General features: G+C 38.4%; 1 protein-coding gene and 1 pseudogene across 1 annotated transcript; one reads left to right on the forward strand and one right to left on the reverse strand.

Annotated features, from left to right (window-relative positions):
* Positions 1-3,778: 3,778 nt before the first annotated feature.
* LOC117715698 (vomeronasal type-1 receptor A11-like) lies at positions 3,779-4,714 on the forward strand. The gene has a single exon (XM_034512585.1). It carries the CDS (start codon positions 3,779-3,781, stop codon positions 4,712-4,714), a length of 936 nt encoding a protein of 311 aa, XP_034368476.1.
* Positions 4,715-16,887: 12,173 nt separating this feature from the next.
* Positions 16,888-17,642, reverse strand: LOC117715699 (vomeronasal type-1 receptor 95-like; annotated as a pseudogene).
* Between the last annotated feature and the right edge of the window lie 5,035 nt (positions 17,643-22,677).

A 22,677-nucleotide genomic window follows, 5' to 3' on the forward strand; every position in this document is an offset into this window, starting at 1 on the left:
TATTATGACTAGGAGTTGGAAAACAAACACATAAGTTTTATAAAGTACTTCACAATAAAATGGGAATAATTTAGGACCATCCATTTATTATATATATTTATTATATATATATATTTATTATATATATATATTTATTATATATATATATATACATATATATATATGTATATACACACACACATATATATATACGTATATATATATACGTATATATGTATACATATATATACGTATATATATATATATACGTATATGTGTATATATATATATATATATATATATATATATATATAATCTAGAACACATGATCCATATCTTTTCAGATGATACTACAGAATTTTTATTTCAGAAAATCAGATTTGTTAAAGGTTTTCACCAATTACCTGTCTCAGGTAAGGTCTAAGGCCTTAACCAGTATCTCATACTTGTGAATTTGATCCCTTATACCTCTCATTAATATCTTCCATTATAATATCATATGCTCTAAATATGTTTTAAAAGTTTCACTTACTACCTTGACTTTCAAAGATAAACTTTTACTCTGTAACAGAAATTTGTTTACAAACTTACATGCCGCATATACTTGCTGTCTGTGCTACATTGTTTCATGTTAAGTTGACACAAGCTAGAGTTATTTTAGAAGTGTAACCTCAACTGAGAAAATGCAGCCACCAGACTGGCTCATGGGCAAGCACCTGATACATTTTTTGATTGATGATTGATTTGATATGGGAGGGTTCAGATCACTGTGGACATTGCCACACCTGGGATGGTAGTCCTAGGTACCATGAGAATGTAGACAGAGCAAGCTATAAGGAACAATGTGGTAAACAACACTACTCCATGGCTTCTCCATCAGTTCTTGCCTCCATGCTTTTGTCTTGAATTCTGTCTTCAGCTTCCCTGGATGAAGAACTAGAAGCTGTATGGTAAAATAATTCCTTTCTCTCCAACTTGGTTTTCATCATGGTATTTTTTTTCACAGCAACAAAAGGCCTAACCAGGACAGAAACTGATACTAGTGTATTGGGTATTCCTGTGACAGTCCTGAACATTTGTTTTTCAGATTGTGGAAGGACTTGGAACTTTGGGCTGTAAAATACATAGAATGCTGACATCTTAGTGGATTATTCTCTGTGGCCTTAGAATATAACACTGAGACCAGTGCAGATGATGGAGGCTGTCTTATGAAGTTCCAGAGAGAACTACAAGAGTCCCTTCAAGATTCTATAAGAGTTGTTCATATTTTAAGTTAAGATCCACTAAAGTGAAACATTTGCCTTGATGGAACAATTAAAAATCTTATGTTTCCTTGGGCTCAACACACAGGAAAAATTGTCCAGGCATTGCTGAGGCTGTATCTTATACTTGCAGCAAAGTTTGTAGCTTAAGAGTCTCTCAAGTGTTACTGTTCCTGAAGGAAGGAAGAGGTCAGGGAGTAACACTCTGGCTTGGTACCTTGTGGCAGTGTTAGAGTCCCTGAAGAGAGCCAAGGAGAGTCTAGAGATGAAGCTTCAGCACAGTTGTAGTGCATATCCAAGCAATCTCAGATGTCAGTATTACAGGATATCTACCAAGAACAGCAGCAGCTGCTGTGGGGTGCGGCCAATGTGAGTCTAAGAGACAAGCTGTGTGTGCTATGGACAGCTTTCCCAGCACTGGGTAGGAGCCCAGAGGATGGTTAGTGAGTCTCAGAAAGCTGACACACTTGGACACTGTTCGACTTTGTTGAATTTGATTGTGACTGTGTCCTGGTTCTTCCTTTTGGGAACAAAAAAGTATTTTAAGTTATTTGTTTTACAGGGGCCTGTAATTAAGAGATTTTAATCATTTCAAGTGATTTTGGAGTTTTATGGAGACTTTAGAGTTTTGCAGACTATGTATTTTAGAGAAACTTTGAAAATATTAGAGAAAATTGATAGGTTAGAGATTGAAAATTTTGGAGAGGCTTTGCATGTTGAAAGAGAATTAAAGATTTAGAGGAGGTTGAATTTCTAAAATGTGAAACTTTTATATTGTGATGTGTATAGTAGTATGATATAGTAAGAACAGGAAAATGAGACAGACATGGTTATTGTTCACCAGTGATGTTTTTGTGTGTCAACTTGACAAGAGGTCACCTTGCCCGTTGTTTTGGTTTGTTTGTTTCTTTGTTTTGACACTAGTTAAATCATTTGGGAAGAGGAAAGGGAACTTCAGTTCAGATAATTCCCCCACCAGATTGACATGTGGGCATATTTGTAGCAAATTTTCTTAGATGGTGATCTATATGAGAGGGCCCAGCTCAGTGTGAGTGTAGACTCTGCACTGGTGAATACTTAAGAATACAGACCAGGAAATAAATAAAGCAAAATGACAGTAAATATCACTCTACCATATCTATGCATCAGTTCCTGCCTATAAGTATCTGTCTTAAGTTCTTCCCACAACAACACTAGATGATGGATTATTAGCAAAAACCTGAAATGAAGGCTTTCCTCCCAAGGTGGGTTTGGCCCTGGTGTTTTAGTAAGTCAGTGGCTAATCAAGAAACTGCAACAATTCAACAAAATATACAGGACATTGATTAATATAAACCTGTAGTTGTCATATCAGGAATCTAGAGAATTATCAAACCTCAATTATGGAAGGAGGGAATGTAGACACCTATAGAGCCTGTCTATCAAGACTGAGTTGGAATAACCTCAACTATTTTAATTGTAGTTCTGTTTTCTTCTGAGTTCCCATCCTGAAGGAAGACATGGAGTATGCTCCTGCTGACCCTTGCCCACTTTGCTCTTCTCTTGGAGGATGGTCTGCACTGAGATTAGAAAAATGGAAGATGCCCTTAAAGAGTATCAGAGAAAGACTGAATAGTCCATGGGAGTTCTCTGGAAACAACTCTACTCCAATGTTCTGCTGTTTTGTTGTTTTTTAAAATATTTTATCTTCTATTTCTGGCAGTAATGGAGCTGACCAGTCTCTATGAATTGCCTTAACTCTTCCAGAGCACAAATATAAGGCACTGCGTGAGAGAACCAGCAGACAAAATATCCACAGAGACCATCTTGTGCTGGAACACTGCCATGTTTTGCTGTATACACAGCATGTATATCTATGTATCTAGTGTCCTCCTGACACAGGCACATGGCTATGTATATGTTCAGCTGAGGTGACTGGAGCTCAGCCTAAGAGTGTTCAAGGTAACACTTGGAGGAAATGGTATATTGTGGGTAGAAAAAAACTTCTGGATTCAGAGATTACAATTCCCTATATTTGCTATATAAATATATTAAGAATACTGGTTTTAAAAATAGAGTAAAAACAGCTACAAATAGAATAAGTACATACCCAATCCATGAGACCTCTTTCATTGGGAAGGACTGGTTTCTTTCACACAATCCTTCTCATTCAAATTCACCCAAAATAGTAAAACTCTGACTGTAATGTTCCTGGCAATTGAGATGTTTTACAAGAAAACCATTAAGATGCTGTTCCTGCTCAAGGGAAACACACATATGCTAAATAGAAAAGACACCATCTATGATGTGTGTAGTATTTAATGTTGAAGGAACTCACACATTGAAGCAGCTACCATGGAACACAGGACAAAGTAATGTCTCAGCTTATGACAGGTGAGATGGTCTGTGGGGTTTAAGCTGAAGCTGAGTTCTTCAGTGGAATAAAGGCATATGGGCCACTGTGTTTTTCTGAAGGAAGAAGAGTGGTCTGAGAGTTATACTTGTGGATTTGTTCAGAATGAGGCATTGTTCCACACTTTTCTCAGCTTCTGAGAAATATGAACAAAAACATCATCCTCCATACTGATTCTAACATAAGAAACACCTTTTTCTCTGTAATGGGCATTGGGATCTCAGCAAACAGTTTCCTTCTTCTCTTTCACATCCTTAAGTTCATTCGTGGGCACAGGCCCAGACTCACTGACCTGCCCATTGGAATCTTGTCCTTAATCCACCTACTAATGCTACTGGTCATGGCATTTATAGCCACAGACATTTTCATTTATTGGAGGGGATGGGATGATATCATATGTAAATTCCTTGTCTACCTGCACAGAATTTTGAGAGGTCTCTCCCTTTGTACCACTACCCTTTTGAGTGTCCTCCAGGCCATCATCCTCAGTCCCAGAAGCTCCTGTTTAGCAAAGTTCAAGCACAAATCTCCCCATCACATCTCATGTGCCATTCTTTTGCCGAGTGTCCTCTATATGTTAATTAGCAGTCGTCTCTTACTATCAATCATTGCCACCCCCAATCTGACCATGAATGACTTCATTTATGTTACTCAGTCCTGCTCTAGTCTACCCTTGAGTCACCTCATGCAGAGTATGTTTACTACACTGCTGGTCATCAGGGAAGTCTTTCTTATTAGTCTCATGGTCATCTCGACTTGGTACATGGTGGCTCTCTTGTGCAGGCACAGGAAACAGGCCCAACATCTAGAAGGTACCAGTCTTTCCCCAAAAGCATCCCCAGAGCAAAGGGCCACCCAGACCGTCCTGATGCTCATGAGCTTCTTTGTGCTGATGTCCATCTTTGACAGCATCGTCTCCTGCTCAAGAACTATGTTCCTGAATGAACCAACGTCTTACTCTATCCAACTCTTTGTGATACACATTTATGCCACAGTCAGCCCTTTTGTGTTTATGAGCAGTGAAAAGCATATCGTTAACTATTTGAGGTCCATGTGTGATAAATGTTTGAGTCTTCGTTGACAGGCAAGATCCTTTAAGAAAATCCAATGTGCTAGCATCAGAAATGTCAATCGTTGCATGCTCTCTATGTGTTTTGTCAGATGTGAAATATGATTTTTTTGTTAAAATGATTTTCTTTAACCAACATGATGGTAAACATGTACCAGAAGATTAAACCACAAATCCTTCCATATATGACAAGTATGTTTTTCATTTTATTTTATTTTATTCTTAAATGAGTCTTTAAGGAAGCCCTGTGTGGTAGTTCTTGCTCATCTTCTTAAATATCCAACACTGTGAGTATGTCACTACTTCAAATACATTTTGATGTTTAAATTTTCTGTTGTATATATTTTGACAAATAAAGATTTCTTGCCAAAAGTAGTGCTATGATCCCGAAAGAAAAGGAATTACACAAATAATTTTCAAAGCAGAATTATGTGCAAAATGTACACAGCAACTTGTACAGTTATACTAAGAATAACAGGTTTTAAAATTCCCAGGATTTAAAATAGAAACAACAGTCTACAATTAACAGAATGTATGGCCAAAACATGGCTTCTGCATGGTATGTGACAGTGTGCAATCCTTAAGTGCAAGGCAATTCCAGAACAGGGTGCTGTGAAATGGAGCCCTTAACAACAGGAAATCTCCACAGCACACTGGCCAGCTTTCTGGTGGTTCAAGACTCTACCCCACAGCTGTCCTGAAACCCTGCTCCTCTCCTTCAGTCTGCACTATAAATAGCTTCTGGTAATTCTGCTTTGGGGGAAGCATTACTGCTTATGAGGCAGCTGAATACACTGTATTAAGAAGTTTAATAACCCAACCCAACATAAGTCACTCTAGATTGCTAAAGTAAGCAGGCAGGGGGTATAAAAATATTTTCAGAAATTTACTTGGAGCTCAGCTTTTGAATTGATGTCCTCTGGGCTCATTGTTTCTATATTGTAAGCTGACTTCTGGCTTCATCTTGGTTGTCTTGCTCTCGGTCATTTTCAGCAACAGTGGATCACAGACAAACCATGAACTTGCTGTGGAAAGTACGATAAACTAGTGAGAGAAAAGAAAGTTTCCTTGAATTGACTAATAAAGGGTAGCAATACAGTTATACTCAGAGACACAAAATACATTCTTTTTTGTAAGTTCAAGAAAACCACAACAAATTTTGGCTTTTTCTTGGTGGACAGACTTTTTTAATTGAATATTTTATTTATACTTCAGATGTCATCCCCTTTCCACATCCCCCCCTTAGAAAACCCCTATTCCATGCCCCCTTTTACTTTTTGCATTTATACATGTTTTTAAAATGTGAATCAAAGGCTTTATAAATTTGGTAATGCTCAATCAGAGGTGTAACCCACTACCCAACCTAGATATATCAACTATCTTTGAATGGTGGAGACACGGGAATATCTGCCTCCCTGTCTCCCCCCTTTCTCTCTTTTTTTCTCTCTCATCACCTAGCTTCTCATCTCCTACTTCTCCTCCTCTCCTTACTCCTTCTCTTCCTCTCAGTACTCCTCCCACCTTAGCTCCTCCTACACATCACCCTTCCTGTTAAAATAAAACTTTTCTCTCAAAATACAATTAGAGCTTAATTATGCCAATTTGTACCAGTGAGGTACAAGGGTAGTCCTAATACCCAGTCCATTATTTTGTTGACTAACCAGAACCTCTGTCATCTATCCTAACTAAAACACTTAGTTCGGAACCTGGCTTTTCCCTTGGCTTTAGAACAAATGTCAGCTGAAAACCATACACTCAAATCTCTCAAGGTAAATAGCCAGTATTGGCTATGAGACTATAAGTTTTCAACCCCGTCAGAAATCCAGAATGACTGAGTTAACTAAAATTGTGGGAAGCACAAAGCATAGCTTCTAAAACTTAGCCAATTTATAGAGACCTCTGAACACCTGGACACACCCTTGCTACAAAACATTGGAGCATCTGTTCTTAAGCAATTACACTAAAATCTGGAGCAAGACAAGGCTGCTCACTCTCTTCATGCCTATTCAATATAGTGTTTCAATTTCTACCTACAGCTGTAATACAGCAAAAGATTAAAGAGATACAAATTGAAATGAAGAAGTTAAAGTATTAATATTTGCAGATGACATGACAGTATACATAGGTGTCTTCAAATCTTCAACAAGGAAACTCCTGTATTTGATAAACACATTCAGTTAAGTGTCTGAATACAAGATTAACAAAAAAATAATCAGTAGTCCTCCTACATAGAAATAATAAACAGGCTGAAAAAGAAATCAGAGAATGAATATCCTCCACAATAGCCACAAATTATATAAAATATTTTGTAGTAACTCTAACCAAGCAAGTGAAAGATCTGTATGACAATAATTTAATATCATTGGAGAAAGAAATTGAGGAAGATATCAAAAGATGGAAATATCCTCCATGGTAATGGATCACTAGGATTAACACAGTAAAATGGCCATTCTAATAAAAAGCAATCCACAAAGTCATGGCAATACCCATAAAAATTCCAACAGAACACATCAAAGACCTTGAAAGTACAATACTAAGCTTCATATTTACAAACAAAAACAAGAAAGCAAACAAACAAAAACCAGATAGTTAAAACAATCCTCTGTATAAAAAGAACTTCTGGAGGTACCACCAACCCAGATGAAATCTTTACTACAGAGCTGTAGTAATAAAATCCACATCATATTTGCATAAAATCAAACAAGTTGATCAATGGTATTGAATTAAAGCCCAGATGTAAATCCACAAACACATGGATAATTAATTTTTTATAAAGAAACCAGAACTATAAAATGCAGGGGGCAGCATCTTCAACAAATGTTGCTGGACTTACTAGGTTGCTCTGTGTGGAAGTATGCAAATAGATCCATATCTGTAACTCTGCACAAAACTCAAGTCCAGTCCCCACAGACCCACCCACTGCCACCTCTCCACCTAAGAATTCATGTACCCTTGGGCATCAAACCTTCACAGGATCATGGGCCTCTCCTCCCATTGATGTCTGTCAAGGAAATCCTCTGCTACATATGGGGCTGGAGTCATAGGTCCCTCCATGAGTACTCTTTGTTTGGTGGTTTAGTTCTGGAAAGCTGTGGGAGTTCTGGTTGGTTGGTATTATTGTTCTTCCTATGGGGTTGCAAACCCCTTCAGCTCCTTCAGTCCTTTCTCTAACTCCTCCATATTGGACCACAAGGAGACCTTGTTCTCAGTCCAATGGTTAGCTGTGAGCCTCTGCCTGTACATTTGTCAGGCTCTGGCAGAGCCTCTCAGGAAACAGTTATATCAGTCTGCTATCAGCATGCATTTCTTGACATCCACAGTAGTGTCTGGGTTTAGTAACTGTATATGGGATGGATTCCCAGATGGGGCAGTCTTTGAATGGCCTTTCTTCCAGTCTGTGACTTTGTCTCTCTATTTGCTCCTATGAGCATTTTATTCCCCTTTCTGAGAATGACCGAAGCACCCAAACTTCAGTTGTCTTTCTTCTTGAGCTTCATGTAGTCTATGAATTGGATCTTGGTATTCCAAGCATTTGGGTTAATATCCACTTATCAGTGATTGCATACCATGAGTGTTCTTTTGTGACTGGGGATGATATTTTCTAGTTCCATCCATTTGCCTAAGGATTTCATGAAGTAATTTTTAATAGCTAAGTAGTATTCCTTTATGTAAATATACCACATTTTCTGTATCCATTCCTCTTTTGAGGGACATCTGGGTTATTTCCAGCTTCTGCCTAATATAAATAAGTCTGCTCTGAACATAGTGGAGAATGTGTCCATGTATATGTTGGAGAATCTTTTGGGTATAATCCCAAAAGTGATATAGCAGGGTCCTCAGGTAATACTATGACCAATTTTTTGAGGCGCTACCAGACTAACTTCCAAAGTACCAGCTTGCAAACTCGACAACAATAGAGGAGTGTTCCTCTTTCTCCACAACTTTGGCAGCATCTGCCATCCCCTGAGTTTTTTATCTTAGCCATTCTGATTGATGTGAGGTGGAATCTCAGGATAGTTTCGATTTGGATTTCTCTGATGACTAAGGATGTTGAACATTATTTCAGGTGCTTCTCAGACATTCAACATTCCTCAGTTGAGAATTCTTTGTTTACCTCTGTACCCCATTTTTAATAGGGTTGTTTGATTCTCTAGAGTCTAATTTCTTGAGTCTTTGTATGTAGTGGATATTAACCACCTATTGGATGTAGGATTGGTAAAGAACTTTCCCTAATCTATTAGTTGCTGTTTTGTCCTGTTGACACTATCTTTTGCCTTACAGAAGCTTTGCAATTATATGAGGTCCCACTTGTCTATTCTTGATCTCAGTGCATAAGCCATTTGTGTTCTAATCAGGAAGTTTCCCCTGTTCCCATGGGTTAGAGGGTCTTCCCCTATTTTTCTTCTGTTACTTTCAGTGTACCTGGTTTTATGTGGGGATCCTTTACCCACTTGGACTTGAGCTTTGTACAAGTAGATGAGAACAGGTAAATTTACATTCTTCTACATGCTGACCTCCAGTTGAATCAGCATCATTTGTTGAAAATGTTCTTTTTTCTACTGATGGTTTTTGCTCCTTCATCACAGATCAAGTGTGTGGATTCATTTCTAGGTCTTCAATTCCACTCCATTATTCAACCTGTCTGTCTCTGTACCAATACCATACAGTTTTTTATCACTATTGCTTTGTAATACAGCTTGAGATCAGAAATAGTGTTGACTGCAGAATTTTTTATGGTTGACAATCATTTTCTTTTCTTTTCTTTTTTCTTTCCTTTCTTCCTTTCTTCCTTTCTTCCTTCCTTCCTTCCTTCCTTCCTTTCTTTCTTTCTTTCTTTTCTCTCTCTCTCTCTCTCTCTCTCTCTCTCTCTCTCTCTCTCTCTCTCTCTTTCTTTCTTTCTTTCTCTTTTTTTTTGTTTTATGAGACAGGGTTTCTCTGTGTAGCCCTGGCTGTCCTGGAACCCACTCTGTAGACCAGACTGGCCTTGAACTCAGAAATCCCCCTGCATCTGCCTCCCAAATGTTTGGAGTAAAGACAATAATTTTCAATATCCTGAGATTTGTTATTCCAAATGAATGTGAATATTGCTATTTCTAACTCTATGAAGAATTGAATTGGAATTTTTTGGAGACTGCATTGAATCTGTAAATTGCTTTCAGCAAGATGATCACTTTTACTATATTAATCCTGCCAATCTATGAGGATGAAAGATCTTTCCATCTTCTGAGATCAGCTTTGATTTCTTTCTTCAGGGAACTGAAGTTCTTGTCATACAAATCTTACACTTGCTTGGTTAGAGTCACACTGAGGTATTTTATATTATTTGTGACTATTGTGAATGGTGTCATTTCCCTAATTTCTTTCTATGCCTATTTATCTTTTAAGTAGAGGAAGGCTATTGATTGTTCAAGTCAATTTTATATCCAGCCACTTTGCTGAATTTGTTTATCATGTTTAGGAGTTCTCAGGTGGAATTTTTGGTCTCACTTAAGTATACTATTATATCATTTGCAAATAGTGATATTTTGATTTATTCCTTTCCAATTTATATCACTTTGACCTCCTTTTGTTGTCTAATTAATCTGATTAGCACTTTAAGTGCTATATTGAATAGGTAGGGAGAGAGTGGGCTGCCTCACTATTAGGTCTTCTTGGAAGGTCTGGTAGAATTCTGCATGAAAACAATCTGGTCCTGGAATTTGTTTATTTTTTTAAGGTAGGGAAACGTTTAATGACTGCTGCTATTTCTTTAGGGGTTACGGGACTGTTTAGATGGTTTATCTGATCCTGATTTAAATTTGGTACCTGGGATCTCTTTAGAAAGCTACCCATTTCATGCAGATTTTCCAGTTTTGTTGAGTATACTCTTTTGTAGTAGAATCTGATGATTTTTTTTTGAATTTTTCAAACTTTCTGTTGTTGTTTTCCTTTTCAGTTCTGATTTTGTTAATTTGGATACTGTCTCTGTGCCCTCTGGTTAGTCTTGTTAAAGGTTTATCTATCTTGTTGATTTTCTCAAAGAACCAGCTGCTGGTTTTGTTGAGTGTTTGTATAGTTCTTTTTGTTTCTAGTTGGTTGATTTCAGCCCTGAGTTTGAGTATTTTCTGCCTCTACTCCTCTTGGGTGTATTCCCTTCTTTTTGTTCTTGAGTTTTCAAGCTGCTGTCTCTGGATTTCTTTTTGTAGGCACTTAGAGCTATGAGTTTTTCTCTTAACACTGCCTTCATTGTGTCCCACAAGTTTTGATATAATATGCCTTTAGTTACATTAAATTCTTAAAAGTCTTTAATTTCTTTATTTTTCCTTGACCAGGTTATCATTGAGTAGGGCATTGTTTAGGTTCCATGTTTATGTGGACTTTCTGTTGATTTTGTCCTCATTGAAGACCAGTCTTAGTTCATGGTGATCTGATAGGAGGCATGGGATTATTTCAATATTTTGGATCTGTTTCAGCCTGTATTTTGACCAATTATATGGCCAGTTTTGAAGAAGGTACCATGATGTGCTGAGAAGAAGGTATATTCTTTTGTTTAGAATGATATGTTCTATAGATATCTGTTAACTTCTCTTAGTTTCACTGTGTATCTGTTTAGTTTCTGTTTCCATGATCTGTCCATTGATGAGAATGGGGTGTTGAAGTCTCCCACTATTATTGTGTGAGGTACAATGTGTGCTTTGAGCTTTAATAAAGTTTCTTTTATGAATGTGGGTGCCCTTGCATTTGAAGTATACATAGTCAGAATTGAGAGTTCATCTTAATAGATTTTTTCCTTTGATCAGTATAAAGTGTCCTTCCTTATTTTTTGATAACATTTGGTTGAAAGTTGATTTTATTCGATATTAGAATGGCTACTACAGCTTGTTTCTTGGAACCATTTGCTTGGAAAATTGTTTTCCAGCCTTTTACTCTGAGATAGTGGCTGTTGTTCTAAGGTTCATTTCCTGTTTGCAGCAAAATTCTGAGTCCTGTTTACATAATCAGCCTATCAGTTTATGTCTTTTAATTTGGGAATTGAACCATTGGTGTTAAGAGATACTAAGGAAAAGTGATTGTTGCTTCCTGTTATTTTTTTTTTTTGTTACAGGTGGTATTATGTTTATGTGACTATCTTCTATTGGTTTTGTTGAAAGAAGATTATTTTCTTGCTTTTTCTAGGCTGTAGTTTCCCTCTTTGTGTTGGAGTTTTCTATTTATTATCCTTTGTAGGGCTGGATTTGTGGAAAGATATTGTGTAAATTTGGTTTTATCATGAAATATCTTGGTTTCTCCATCTATTGTAATTGAGAGTTTTGCTGTGTATAGTACCCTGGGCTTGCATTTGTGTTCTTTTATGATCTGTATGACATCTGTCCAGGATCTTCTGGTTTTTGTATTCCCTGGTGAGAAATCTGGTGTAATTACGATAAGTCTGTCTTTATATGTTACTTGACTTTTTCCCTTTATTGCTTTAATATTCTTCCTTTTTTGTGCATTTATTATTTTGATTTATGTGACAGTAGAAATTTCTTTTGTGATCCAGTCTATTTGGAGTTCTGTAGGCTTCTTGTATGTTCTTGGACATCTCTTTCTTTAGGTTAGGGAAAATTTCCTCAATATTCTTTTTGAAGATACTTCCTGGCCCTTTAATTTGTGTATCTTTGCTTTCTTCTATACATACTATTCTTGGATTTGGTTTTCTCATATTGCCCTTGATTTCTTGGATGTTTTGGGTTAGGAGGTTTTTGCATTTTGCATTTTTTTGACTCTTGTGTCAATGTTTTTTATGGTATCTTATACACCTGAGATTTTCTCTTCTCTCTCTTGTATTCCATTGATGATGCTTGGTTCTATGACTCTTGATATCTTTCCTAGGTTTTCTATCACCAGGGTTGTCTCCCTTTGTGATTTCTTTATTGTTTATATTTCCATTTTTATATTCTTGATGATTTTTCAATACCTTCACCTGTTTTGTTGTGTTTTCCTGTAATTCTTTAAGTTTTGTGTGTGTGTGTGTGTGTGTGTGTGTGTGTGTGTGTGTGTTTCCTCTTTAAGGGATTCTACCTATTTACCTGTATTCTCCTGAATTTCTTTAAGGGAGTTATTTATGTTCTTCTTAAAGTCCTGTATCATCATAATGAGAAGTGATTTTAAATTTGAATCTTGATTTTTCAGTGTTAAGGGGTATCTAGTACTTGCTATGTTGGGAGAACTTGGTTCTCATGATGCCAAACAGGCTTAGTGTCTGTTTTTTAATGTTTATATACTTGCCTCTCAGAATCTGGTTATCTCTAGTGCTACCTGACTTGCTTTCTCTGGCTGGAGCCAGTCCCTCCTGTGATCTTGGTTGTGTCAGAACTCCATAGAGTCTAGCTATGATTCTGTGATCCTGTGATCCTTATATCCTGTATGTGTTAGAGCTCCTGGGAGTCAGTCTGGCTCTAGGATCTTGAAATCATGATGTGACTGAGATCCTGTTGTATCTGAGCTCCTGGAATCCAGCTTTCTCTTGTCATTGCAGGTGTGTGTTGGGAGCCAGAGCCCTGGGTTTGCTTCAGGCACAGATGAAAACCTGCAGAAACCCTTGCCTCTAGCTAGGCAGGGGTTTGTGTGTCCCTGATTTCTATGGGGCTCCCAGTTACCCTGGTATTTGGGAAAGATGTTATGGCCTCAGCTGTGATCTTGAGTGTGTCAGAGCTCCAGTGCTTCTAATATGTCTGATCTCCTGGGAGCTGAGCTTCCTCTGTGGTCCTGTGATCCTGAGAACCTGGGCATTTCAGAGCATCTTGGAGTTGGATGTCCTATGGGTGCTGTAAGACTGGGTACATAGCCACCACTCTAGGTCTGCTTCAAGTGCAGTTTCAGACAAGAAGTAACTTGTGCCACTGGCTGGGCTGTGTCCTACATCCCTGGATCCTGGGTGACCCAGTTTCTGCAGGTGTTGGGGCAAATAGTGTGGCCTCTCCTGTGATACTGGGTATGTTAGAGTATCTTCTTTTCTCTCATCTCTCTGGATGCCTTTCTGTTTTCAACTCTCTTGGGATGCCCTTCTGTCTTCTCCTCTCTCCAGATGCTCTTCTACCTTCTTTTCTTGCTGGATGACCTTCTATTTCTCTTCTCTCAGGATGCCCTTCTGTCCTCTGCTCTTTCTGGATTCTTTACAGTTCCCTTCTCTCTAGATGCCCTTTTGTCTTCTCCTTTATCTGGATGCCTGATAATTTTCTCCTCACTCTGGATACCCTTCTGACTTCTCCTCTCTAGATTCCCTTCTGTTCTCTCCTCTCACTGGATACAATTCTGTCCTCTCCTCTCTCTTGATGCCCTTCTGTCTTCTCCTCTCTCCGGATGCCCTTCAGTCCTCTTCTCTCTCAGGATGTCCGTCAGTCTTCTACTCTCTCTGGAAGGTCTTCTGATCTCTACTATTTCTGTATTCTGTCCTGTTCTATCATTTTTCTGGATGCCCTTCTGTTCTCTCTTCTCTCGGCATGTACTTTTGTCCTCTCCTCTCCTGGGATCTGAGTTTTCTCTGGGTGTTGTGTGACTGGGTGATAAACCAGCTCCCAAGGTCGGCTCAGGGCACAGGCTCAAATGGGAAGGATGATGTTTTTTGTTTTATAATATGACATATTGTTTTGTCACATTTTCTTATTAACATTTAGAAGGCTGCTTTTTTTCTAATGAGAGAAAGAATTGAAGTGGATCTGGATAGGATAGGAGATTGGGAGGAACTGGGAGGAATAGAGTGTGATTGAGCTGTAATCAGCATATGTCTTATGAGAATAACAATATATTTTCAGTAAGAGGAACAAAATATCAGAAAGAAAACCATCTCTACAATAATTTACCAGAGATTTCAAACACCAAGAAAAAATGCTTAGAAAATTTTCATTATAAAGAAGTGACAAATGTTAGAGGTAAACATATTTAACATAATCTAAGTATTTTTATATTATGCTCTGTGTCTCTGTGTGTGTCAGTGTGTGTGTACATGTGCGTGTGCGTGTGTGTGTGTGTGTGTGTGTGTGTGTGTGTGTGTGTGTTGTGGGAATCATGAAATTGTCCTGGCCTAGCTTCCTTGAAGAACCTGTTTATAGGTTTAACAGGGCAGAGTCCATAGGTCCTGGAGCACAATGTGCCTTCCAGGTTGAGAAAGACTCCATCACTCTGATGAGTTGGCTCCACCTATCCACCACCAACACACTTAGGTGAATGGGTACTTCCCTTCACTTGCTGAAGCACTCAGGAGAGTGGGTCATGCACATCCCCTGAGAAGCAGTGTAACATACTACAGCTTCTACAGCAAGACATTTTAAAATTCTATCTTATTTTTATTTTCTTTGGGGTGTGGAGTTTGCAAGGATACAGAAAATATACAAAGAGTACATGGTGTGAAATTCACAAAAAAATCAAGAACAGTTTTAAAAGAAGTAAGAAATGACAATCCTTAAAAAGGCAAAGAAAGAAAGAAAAGAAAGAAAGAAAGAAAGAAAGAAAGAAAGAAAGAAAGAAATGACAACCCTAAACATTAAGTGACCATATTGACATATGAAGAACATTTCTAGGTGATAGGATGTAGGTGGCATTAGTTCATAATATTTCAAAAAGTTATTCTTCTGGTATATTAAGTACATACGATGATAAGTTGCTGATGTAAAAATAAAATGTCAGGTTTGTTTTATCTTTGATTGATTGTTTTCCATTGCAAAAGAATAAGCCAAATGTTTTTATAAGATCAGTTGTTTTCAGCTAGTTCAAATTGTATGTTTGATCAACTTTTATTTGGAGTTTCAGCTGCATATAAAACACCTCATCAAGAAGGTTATCACTGTACTCCTACACCGGGTGGGAAACTCTTCCAAAGTGCAGAAGCTCCTCCCAAAGAGTCTGGATTAACTGAAAAACTTGTATCCTTCATGGGGAAATCTGAGGATAAGAGGCAGAGCATCAGGAAATGATAGTTAACTTGATGCATGGGACAAACTTAATATAATCTTTTAAACTGAGAAATTGTAGTTTGGTACTTTTAGAGTCTTTACATTAATATTCATTTTCTGCAGCATTGGTACAGTATCTGAACACATTTTCATCGCAAGAAAATAAACCTGAGATACACATTTCCCATTATGAACATCATGGACACACAGTAGTGTTGGAGAGGACACTTACATTGTTGTCTAACAAGAGTGCACCTGTCTACAGCACCTACGAACTGAAACTACAACTCAATCAGAAAAACTTCACAATGACTGTTTCTTGAGTATATGGAAAACCATGCTGGGTTTAGTTCATGTTGAGTCCTCTGAGTCTTGTCCTCTCAATATAATTCCATACAATATCTGTTTCTGTGTGATGGAAATTTTACTTTACACAGTAGATTCAGGGCTCATTGCCGTTAGTTCATTTGCCAGAGTCTCCTCCATTCTAAATAATGAATAATACTTCACTCATGTAGAGGCAACAACTGTTATCCTATATTCAAAAAGTTCTGGCTCTTAGGTTGTTTATACCTTGTAGTGTTGAAAATTTGCCATACACATTTTGGCACATATGATTTTTGTTTTTTACTCCTGAACATAACTGATATGTGTGTGGACACTCATGAGTGTGTTTTGGAGATCATGACATTATATTCACTAAGTGTTTATCTAATTTTAAAAAATACATAAAAGAGCAGTTGAGATATTGGGAAATGTCACTATTCAGAGCAGATTTAGAGAAGGGTAAGTCATCCAGGAAGTGACAAGGGAGATGACCTTTTAGGTTGTCCCCAAAGAGAGTTAAGCGAAAATCTTTGCAAATGTTCAGTGCATGTAGATTGATTTTTTAAAATATAAATCTGATATCCTTACAGTTATAGAAAATACATGAGTAAAATAGAAAAGACAAAAGTCCACATTTTCATTTAACCTCCAATCATGCACATTACATCAAGATTCATAGCTCTGGTACCCATATATTGGCTCATCATGAGACAACTTACCATCACAGAAAATCAAATTTTACTATCCTCTCATATATGGATATCAATAGATTAGTTACACGTTTTTCATTATCAAAAACCAGCAGAGGACTGACTGCAGCACAGCTGTGGGCTACAAGAATCTGAACACAATAAAGAGATGGATTTCCCTGGAATATACTTCTTGAGTACGACATGATACTTTCAAAGTTGACATCACCAGGAAGAAGCTTATAAGCATTAGAATGGCTCAAAGGGCTCTTTGCTCTGGAGATTCTTTTGGGGAAAGTTTTTAGTTCTGAAGGAACTGGGCCAAAGTCTTAGGCCTGCACAAGAGAGTCACCATGTAGAAAGTCGAGAGGCCATGAGACCAATAAGGAAGACATTCCTGAAAACCAGCAGTGTAGAGAAGATGTGTTGCACTGAGGAACTAATGGGTGTAAAGAGCAAGATATCATGATATATATAAGATTAACAGAGGTGAGATTTCCTATGGCAGTAACTGCTATTAAAGTATGGCTGCTGATGGATGTATAGAAGATCCTCAGTGAAATAAAGAAACATGAGAGCTGATGTGGGGAATTGTGTTTGGACTTAGCTGAGTGAGAGCTTTGAGGGCAGAGGATGATATCCTGGAAGACACTCAGAAGACAGGTGGCACAAACAGAGAGGCTCCAGAAAACCCTGAGCAAGAAAATGAATAGTTTACATATGATGTCATCCCATTTTCCTGAAGATATAAAAACATCTCTGGTTATATATGCTGCAAGTAACAGCATCACTAGGTGTATTAGAGCCATGAGTCCAATAGGCAAGTCAGTGAGTCTGGGCCTGTGTCTACAAATATATATGAAGTTGTGGATAAGGAAAAGGCGGCTATTGACTGAACCACAACCAAAAGGATCATGGCGAGCTGGCCATAAAGGTGCAGCAGAAGCACTTACCCTTTAAGGTAGCTGTCTGTTTGGATGTAGAACCTAATTCCCTCAACAGGAGGAAAATCATGTCTGATTCTAGAATCATAGCCAACTTCTGAGACCAATAAAGAAAATGACCATAGAAAAGAATTTAATACCATCACTCTGAAGATGCTGAAAATCTCCCTTCAGCCTCTGAGCTCCTTATCCTGCAGCCTGCCTGGGTCATGACTATGTTCAGATCCTGCACATGGTGCAGAACATTTACCACCCACATGAACATAGGTGGGGAAAATTCTGCCTGAGGAGATCCTGCACAGGCTTAGGAGAAGGGCGTCTTTAATGCATCTCTACAGCTTGTAAGTTTAGTGTCTGTCCCAGGTGACAAGTTCCCGCTGAAGAGCATGGAAATCCCAGTGGAGCATCATCCCTACCTTTATGTCACCCTGTCCTGAATAACAGCTATCTTGAGAGGCTGAACACGAACTTTATCTGAGCTCCTTTGATATATCTGCCAGATCAGAAAGTTTGCACCAAACAGACAGCCCTAACTTTTCTCATTTTCCTCCTTAGACTTAATTCTGAGCATTTTCCATCACTATTATGCTCTCTTCTGGGATGCAGGACTCCTTGTCCTCACATAATTTCCATGTGCAACTGAAGGTCTTTCCTATACAAGGTATAATAGGCAGCCTTTTCTTGGGTTAGTCTTCTCTGTTTTCAAGGTAGTGTTGATTGTTTTCTGCTATTCACAAACTCCTAGTTACAGGATTTTAACGGTGAGTGAAATAAAGTAAATTGTAAATAAAAAAATAGATGAAATGCAGAGAGCTCATGCTGCCCTGGAGAGCCAGGTGACCAGGCAGAGGGAACATAAATGAGGCTGAGCTGAGCTTCATGAGGAGCCTGAATTATTAGTATCTTCTTGGCTGACAGAGGCAGCAATAGGCTCTGAAACAATGTGCAATTTTGTTTCCATTTCCACAGAGCTAACACATAGTTAGCAAAAGCATTATGAGCCATTATACTAAAGAGACACAGTTTCCTGTACTTAAAGCCCTTAGTTACGTGACTCTGATGATGTACTACAGATGCCTGAATAAAATGGTAACTCCAGAGTTATGTGTAGGAGAATTGTAAGTTTGAGGCTAGCCTTGGCTACATGGAGAGATGTAGTTTCAAAAAAGAAAACAACTCCAGGAATGTCATGTGGAGTAATTAATATTCCCAACATTATAATTTGTATAGAATCCTTTAAACAACCCAAGACTAATGTTAAAATTAAATAGACACTATAGATCGTAACATGATTCTAGAGAAAACTAGAAATGAAGAGGAAATGAATATTTTCCTAATTTTTCTACAGAGGGACTCATTATGTAGCTTTCGCTGGCCTAGCACTCACAATCACAACAGGAAAGTTTTAAACGCACAAAGCTCTGCCTGCCTCTGTCCCTCAAACCACATGTTGACATTACAAGCCTGTGTCATCATATTTGAATCTGTTAGTGTTTTTACACATTTCTTATAACTGTTTATTCATTTCCCTTCATATTATTAATCTTTATGTCTCTGCAGATCCACTATCTGTTAGTCATTCAGGACACTCAGTCTGTTAGGATAGAGCCCACATCAGCATCTTTGACCAGCTAAGCATGTAGACAGGATGAGTCACAGTCCTTCTCCAGATGTTCTGCTTGCATTATGCAATGCTCTTGTTATTTCTGTAAATGATTCTAGAGGCTCAGTTGTGGAATCAAAGCATGAACAGTGACTTTACTGCTCATAGATATGAGTGTCATTATTGGTTTGTAAACTGGTTCAAATTCTTCCTTTAAGTTTATTGAGTGACAGGATACTTTCATTGGCATAAAACTACAGTTGAGTAGATTCTTACATTTGATTTCATATCTTACACAGGTCTCCTCCTTCACTGTATATATTATACTTCATAGACAAAGTCTCTCATCAATTCTTGCTCTAGCCTATTGTATATGTAGACCCCAGGGAACCTCCATCCTCTCTGTCCTTCAGATTTGATATTACAGGTATGTGTAATATAATATTAATAACAATATTATAATTAATATAATTATTATATAATTATGTAATATAGTCAAACCTCACTTCTCTGTGTAAGGTGGTGCATTGTGCTTGGGTGATCATTTTTGCTCAGATAGCACCCTTTCCCTCTATCATCTTCTTAACCTATAAATGTAGAGTTTTCACCTAACAGAAAACCCTCAGTCAGGAGGCAGGTATAGGAGCTATGATGTAGACCAGTCTTCTATGGCCGATCTGTACATCATGGTCTGAACCGAATCCACCTGGAGATAGTCTGCCACACAGTCTGTTAGAGTGATTTATAATGAGAATTTGATTTCTCTTAAAAACATAGAAATGTTATGGGAATAAATTTTTGTTTTATGTCAGTTATGTGATATGAGGCTGCTTCAGGTTGTCCACACCAGTGGTCTATAATTCTCCTCATGCTCTGGCAAGGGCATGATGCCAACTCCATGTAGCTGCCTGCAGTCATGAGTACCGGGTTCTCCTGAGATGAAGCCTGGAAATTAATGGGAATGGAGGGCGAGAGAAATGTGGGGCCAAGACAAAGTATTCTGATCAAGGCCTGAAGTTTAATAATTTGCTTTCACATATAAAGGGGAAGCCCCACCCCCAGAGTCTCTTCTCAGCCCAGGGGCTGGGCAAGGAGACAGCAATCCTGAAGGTGTCAAGGCTAGCTCAGCAAGCAGTCCATTCTTCTTAGCTCAGGTAGCAGGCTCCAAGATGCCAAGGCTGGTAATGCAATGCATCTCAGGTCCTACTGTTGCTTGGTCTATTGTGGTAAATAACTTGCAGGCCTACTCAGGCCTGGGGGAAGGGCAGAACTGCAGATAGTTTTGCCAAGTGTATGACATTTGGAATTCCAAGGACTCTTGAGAGGGTATATAAATAAGACCACCCTAAAAGGGTGTGGCCTCTGCTGCTCCTCCTGCTGCTAAGCATTCTGTTTGCAGATTGTATCTTTTGCTGGGTGGTGATATCCTGACAGATGAAGATCACTATTGCCCCCAAAGAACTTGATGCCCCTAATCAGTGGAAAGTAGTCTAATGATACAGACATCCCGTTTTCTATCTCCCTTCCTCTTCTAGTTTTGGTGGGTTTGAAAGATTGAAGAGGGTGGTAGAAATAGGTACCCATAAAGTAGCCACAAGTCTGGCTACAGTGATTCACAGTTCAGATGCCAATGATACTTACCCATCACTGAATAATCAAATAGTCACTTTCTTCTTCAGCATTGACCTAGTTAGGCAGTTATAACTTTTCAGTGCTGATGAACACAGAGGGTTTGGCAGTAGCAAAGAAATGGAGATACAATTGGAGAAGCTGGTGCATTGAAGATGTTAGGTCTGCTTCCTGTGCCAGCACAAGAAAGCCACCATGTATCCAATGGAAATGACCATGACACTGTCCAAGAATGCTTCCCTGAAGATGAACAATGTTGATAATATGTATTGCAAGGAAAAATGGTATAAGAGAACAGGACTTAGTAACCTATAGGAGGTGGTCTGACATCACATTAGGAGTAACAACAGAAGAGATGAAAAGGTTGCTAGAAATGGATCAATATAAGGAAGACAGGACAAACCAGGACCATAAGATGTCATATGGGGATAAGGTGCTTTTGATCTTTCCTCATCAGAAGTGTCTGGGACTGGAAGTGATGCCTGGAAGCTTCAGCTCGTAGGCAGTGCAAATTATGAGACCCTGCAAAAAACTGAACAAGAAGATAGGTGATTTGCAAGTGATGTCATCCTATCTTCACCAAATCATGAAAATATCTGTAACTGTGAAGCCAACAACCAGCAGTATTATTTGGGCCAGTAAACCAATTGAGAGGTCAGCAAATCTGTGCTTTTGCCCAACACTAAACATGAGGACACTGAGGAGGAGAAAGACAGTATTGCCTGAGATAATGACACTCATCTCAGAGAAGAAAGGGTTTCCTATATCTTATGACACTGTACAGTTTGCTATTCTGATTTATCTTATATGGTGAAGAAGCATAGAACAAACCTTACAGGATAAAGCAAAAGATATCCTTCATCCCAGACACAGCCTTGATTGTGAATCTTAATCATCATATTTCCTTGGGAAAACAAATCAGTTCAGCTCAATTCATCTCTCTCTACTGAAAATCCTCAACTTCAGCTCTTCCTCAACCTTAGAAGACATCCCTCTGTCCTCACTGTCCTAACAATTTAAGAACCCAAATGTCAGGCTTGCTTGTTTGTGACCATTCTTGCAAGTTAAGAACTACTGTGCACCCCAGAAGATATCCCTTTTCCCACTTCTCTTGTGCCAGCATCTCTGGTACCTGTCCTTGCTTTTTATCTGCAGTTTTTCCACTGTCAGATATACAAACAGATGCTTTGAGTAGATTTGAATAAGGACAATACATTAAATTAGAAATGCAACCTCCCTGGTGACAATATGCCTGTGGGTATGACATGGACAGGGTCATTTCTTTCAGTGCCTCTTTCTTCTTTTATTCTACTCACAAATATTTTTTTTTACATTTTAATTGAATATTTTATTTACATTTCAAATGTGATCCCCTTTTTCCATTTCTCCCCTCCCAGAAACCCTGTATTCCATCTCTCCTCCTCCTGCTTCTATGAGGATGTGCCCCACCAACCGGCTCACTCCCACCTCCCCACCCACAAATTCCCCTCTCAGTAGACAACTATATCAAGGCTCCAGTCAGCAAACATATTGGCAACAATAATATTGTTTGGGTATGGTGACTGTATATGGGATGGATCTCCAGGTAGGGCAGTCTCTGGATGTCTTTTCCTTCAATCTCTGCCTCATGCTTTGTCTCTGTATTTCCTCCCATGAGTATTTTGTTCCCCCTTTTAAGAAGGACTAAAGCATCCAAACTTTGGTCTTACTTCTTCTTGAGCTTCATGTGCTCTGTGAGTTGTATCTTGGGTATTGTGAGCTTTGGGGCTAATATATACTTATCAGTGAGTGTATACCATGTGTGTTCCTTTGTGACTGGGTTACCTCACTCAGGATGATATTTTCTACTTTCATCCATTTGCCTAAGTATTTT

Source organism: Arvicanthis niloticus, chromosome 9 (assembly GCF_011762505.2).
Source record: "Arvicanthis niloticus isolate mArvNil1 chromosome 9, mArvNil1.pat.X, whole genome shotgun sequence".
Lineage (NCBI taxonomy): Eukaryota > Metazoa > Chordata > Mammalia > Rodentia > Muridae > Arvicanthis > Arvicanthis niloticus.

What these genes read in the sequence shown, in the direction of transcription:
- LOC117715698 (XM_034512585.1), top strand. Translation starts at nt 3,779, where the DNA reads ATGAACAAAAACATCATCCTCCATACTGATTCTAACATAAGAAACACC.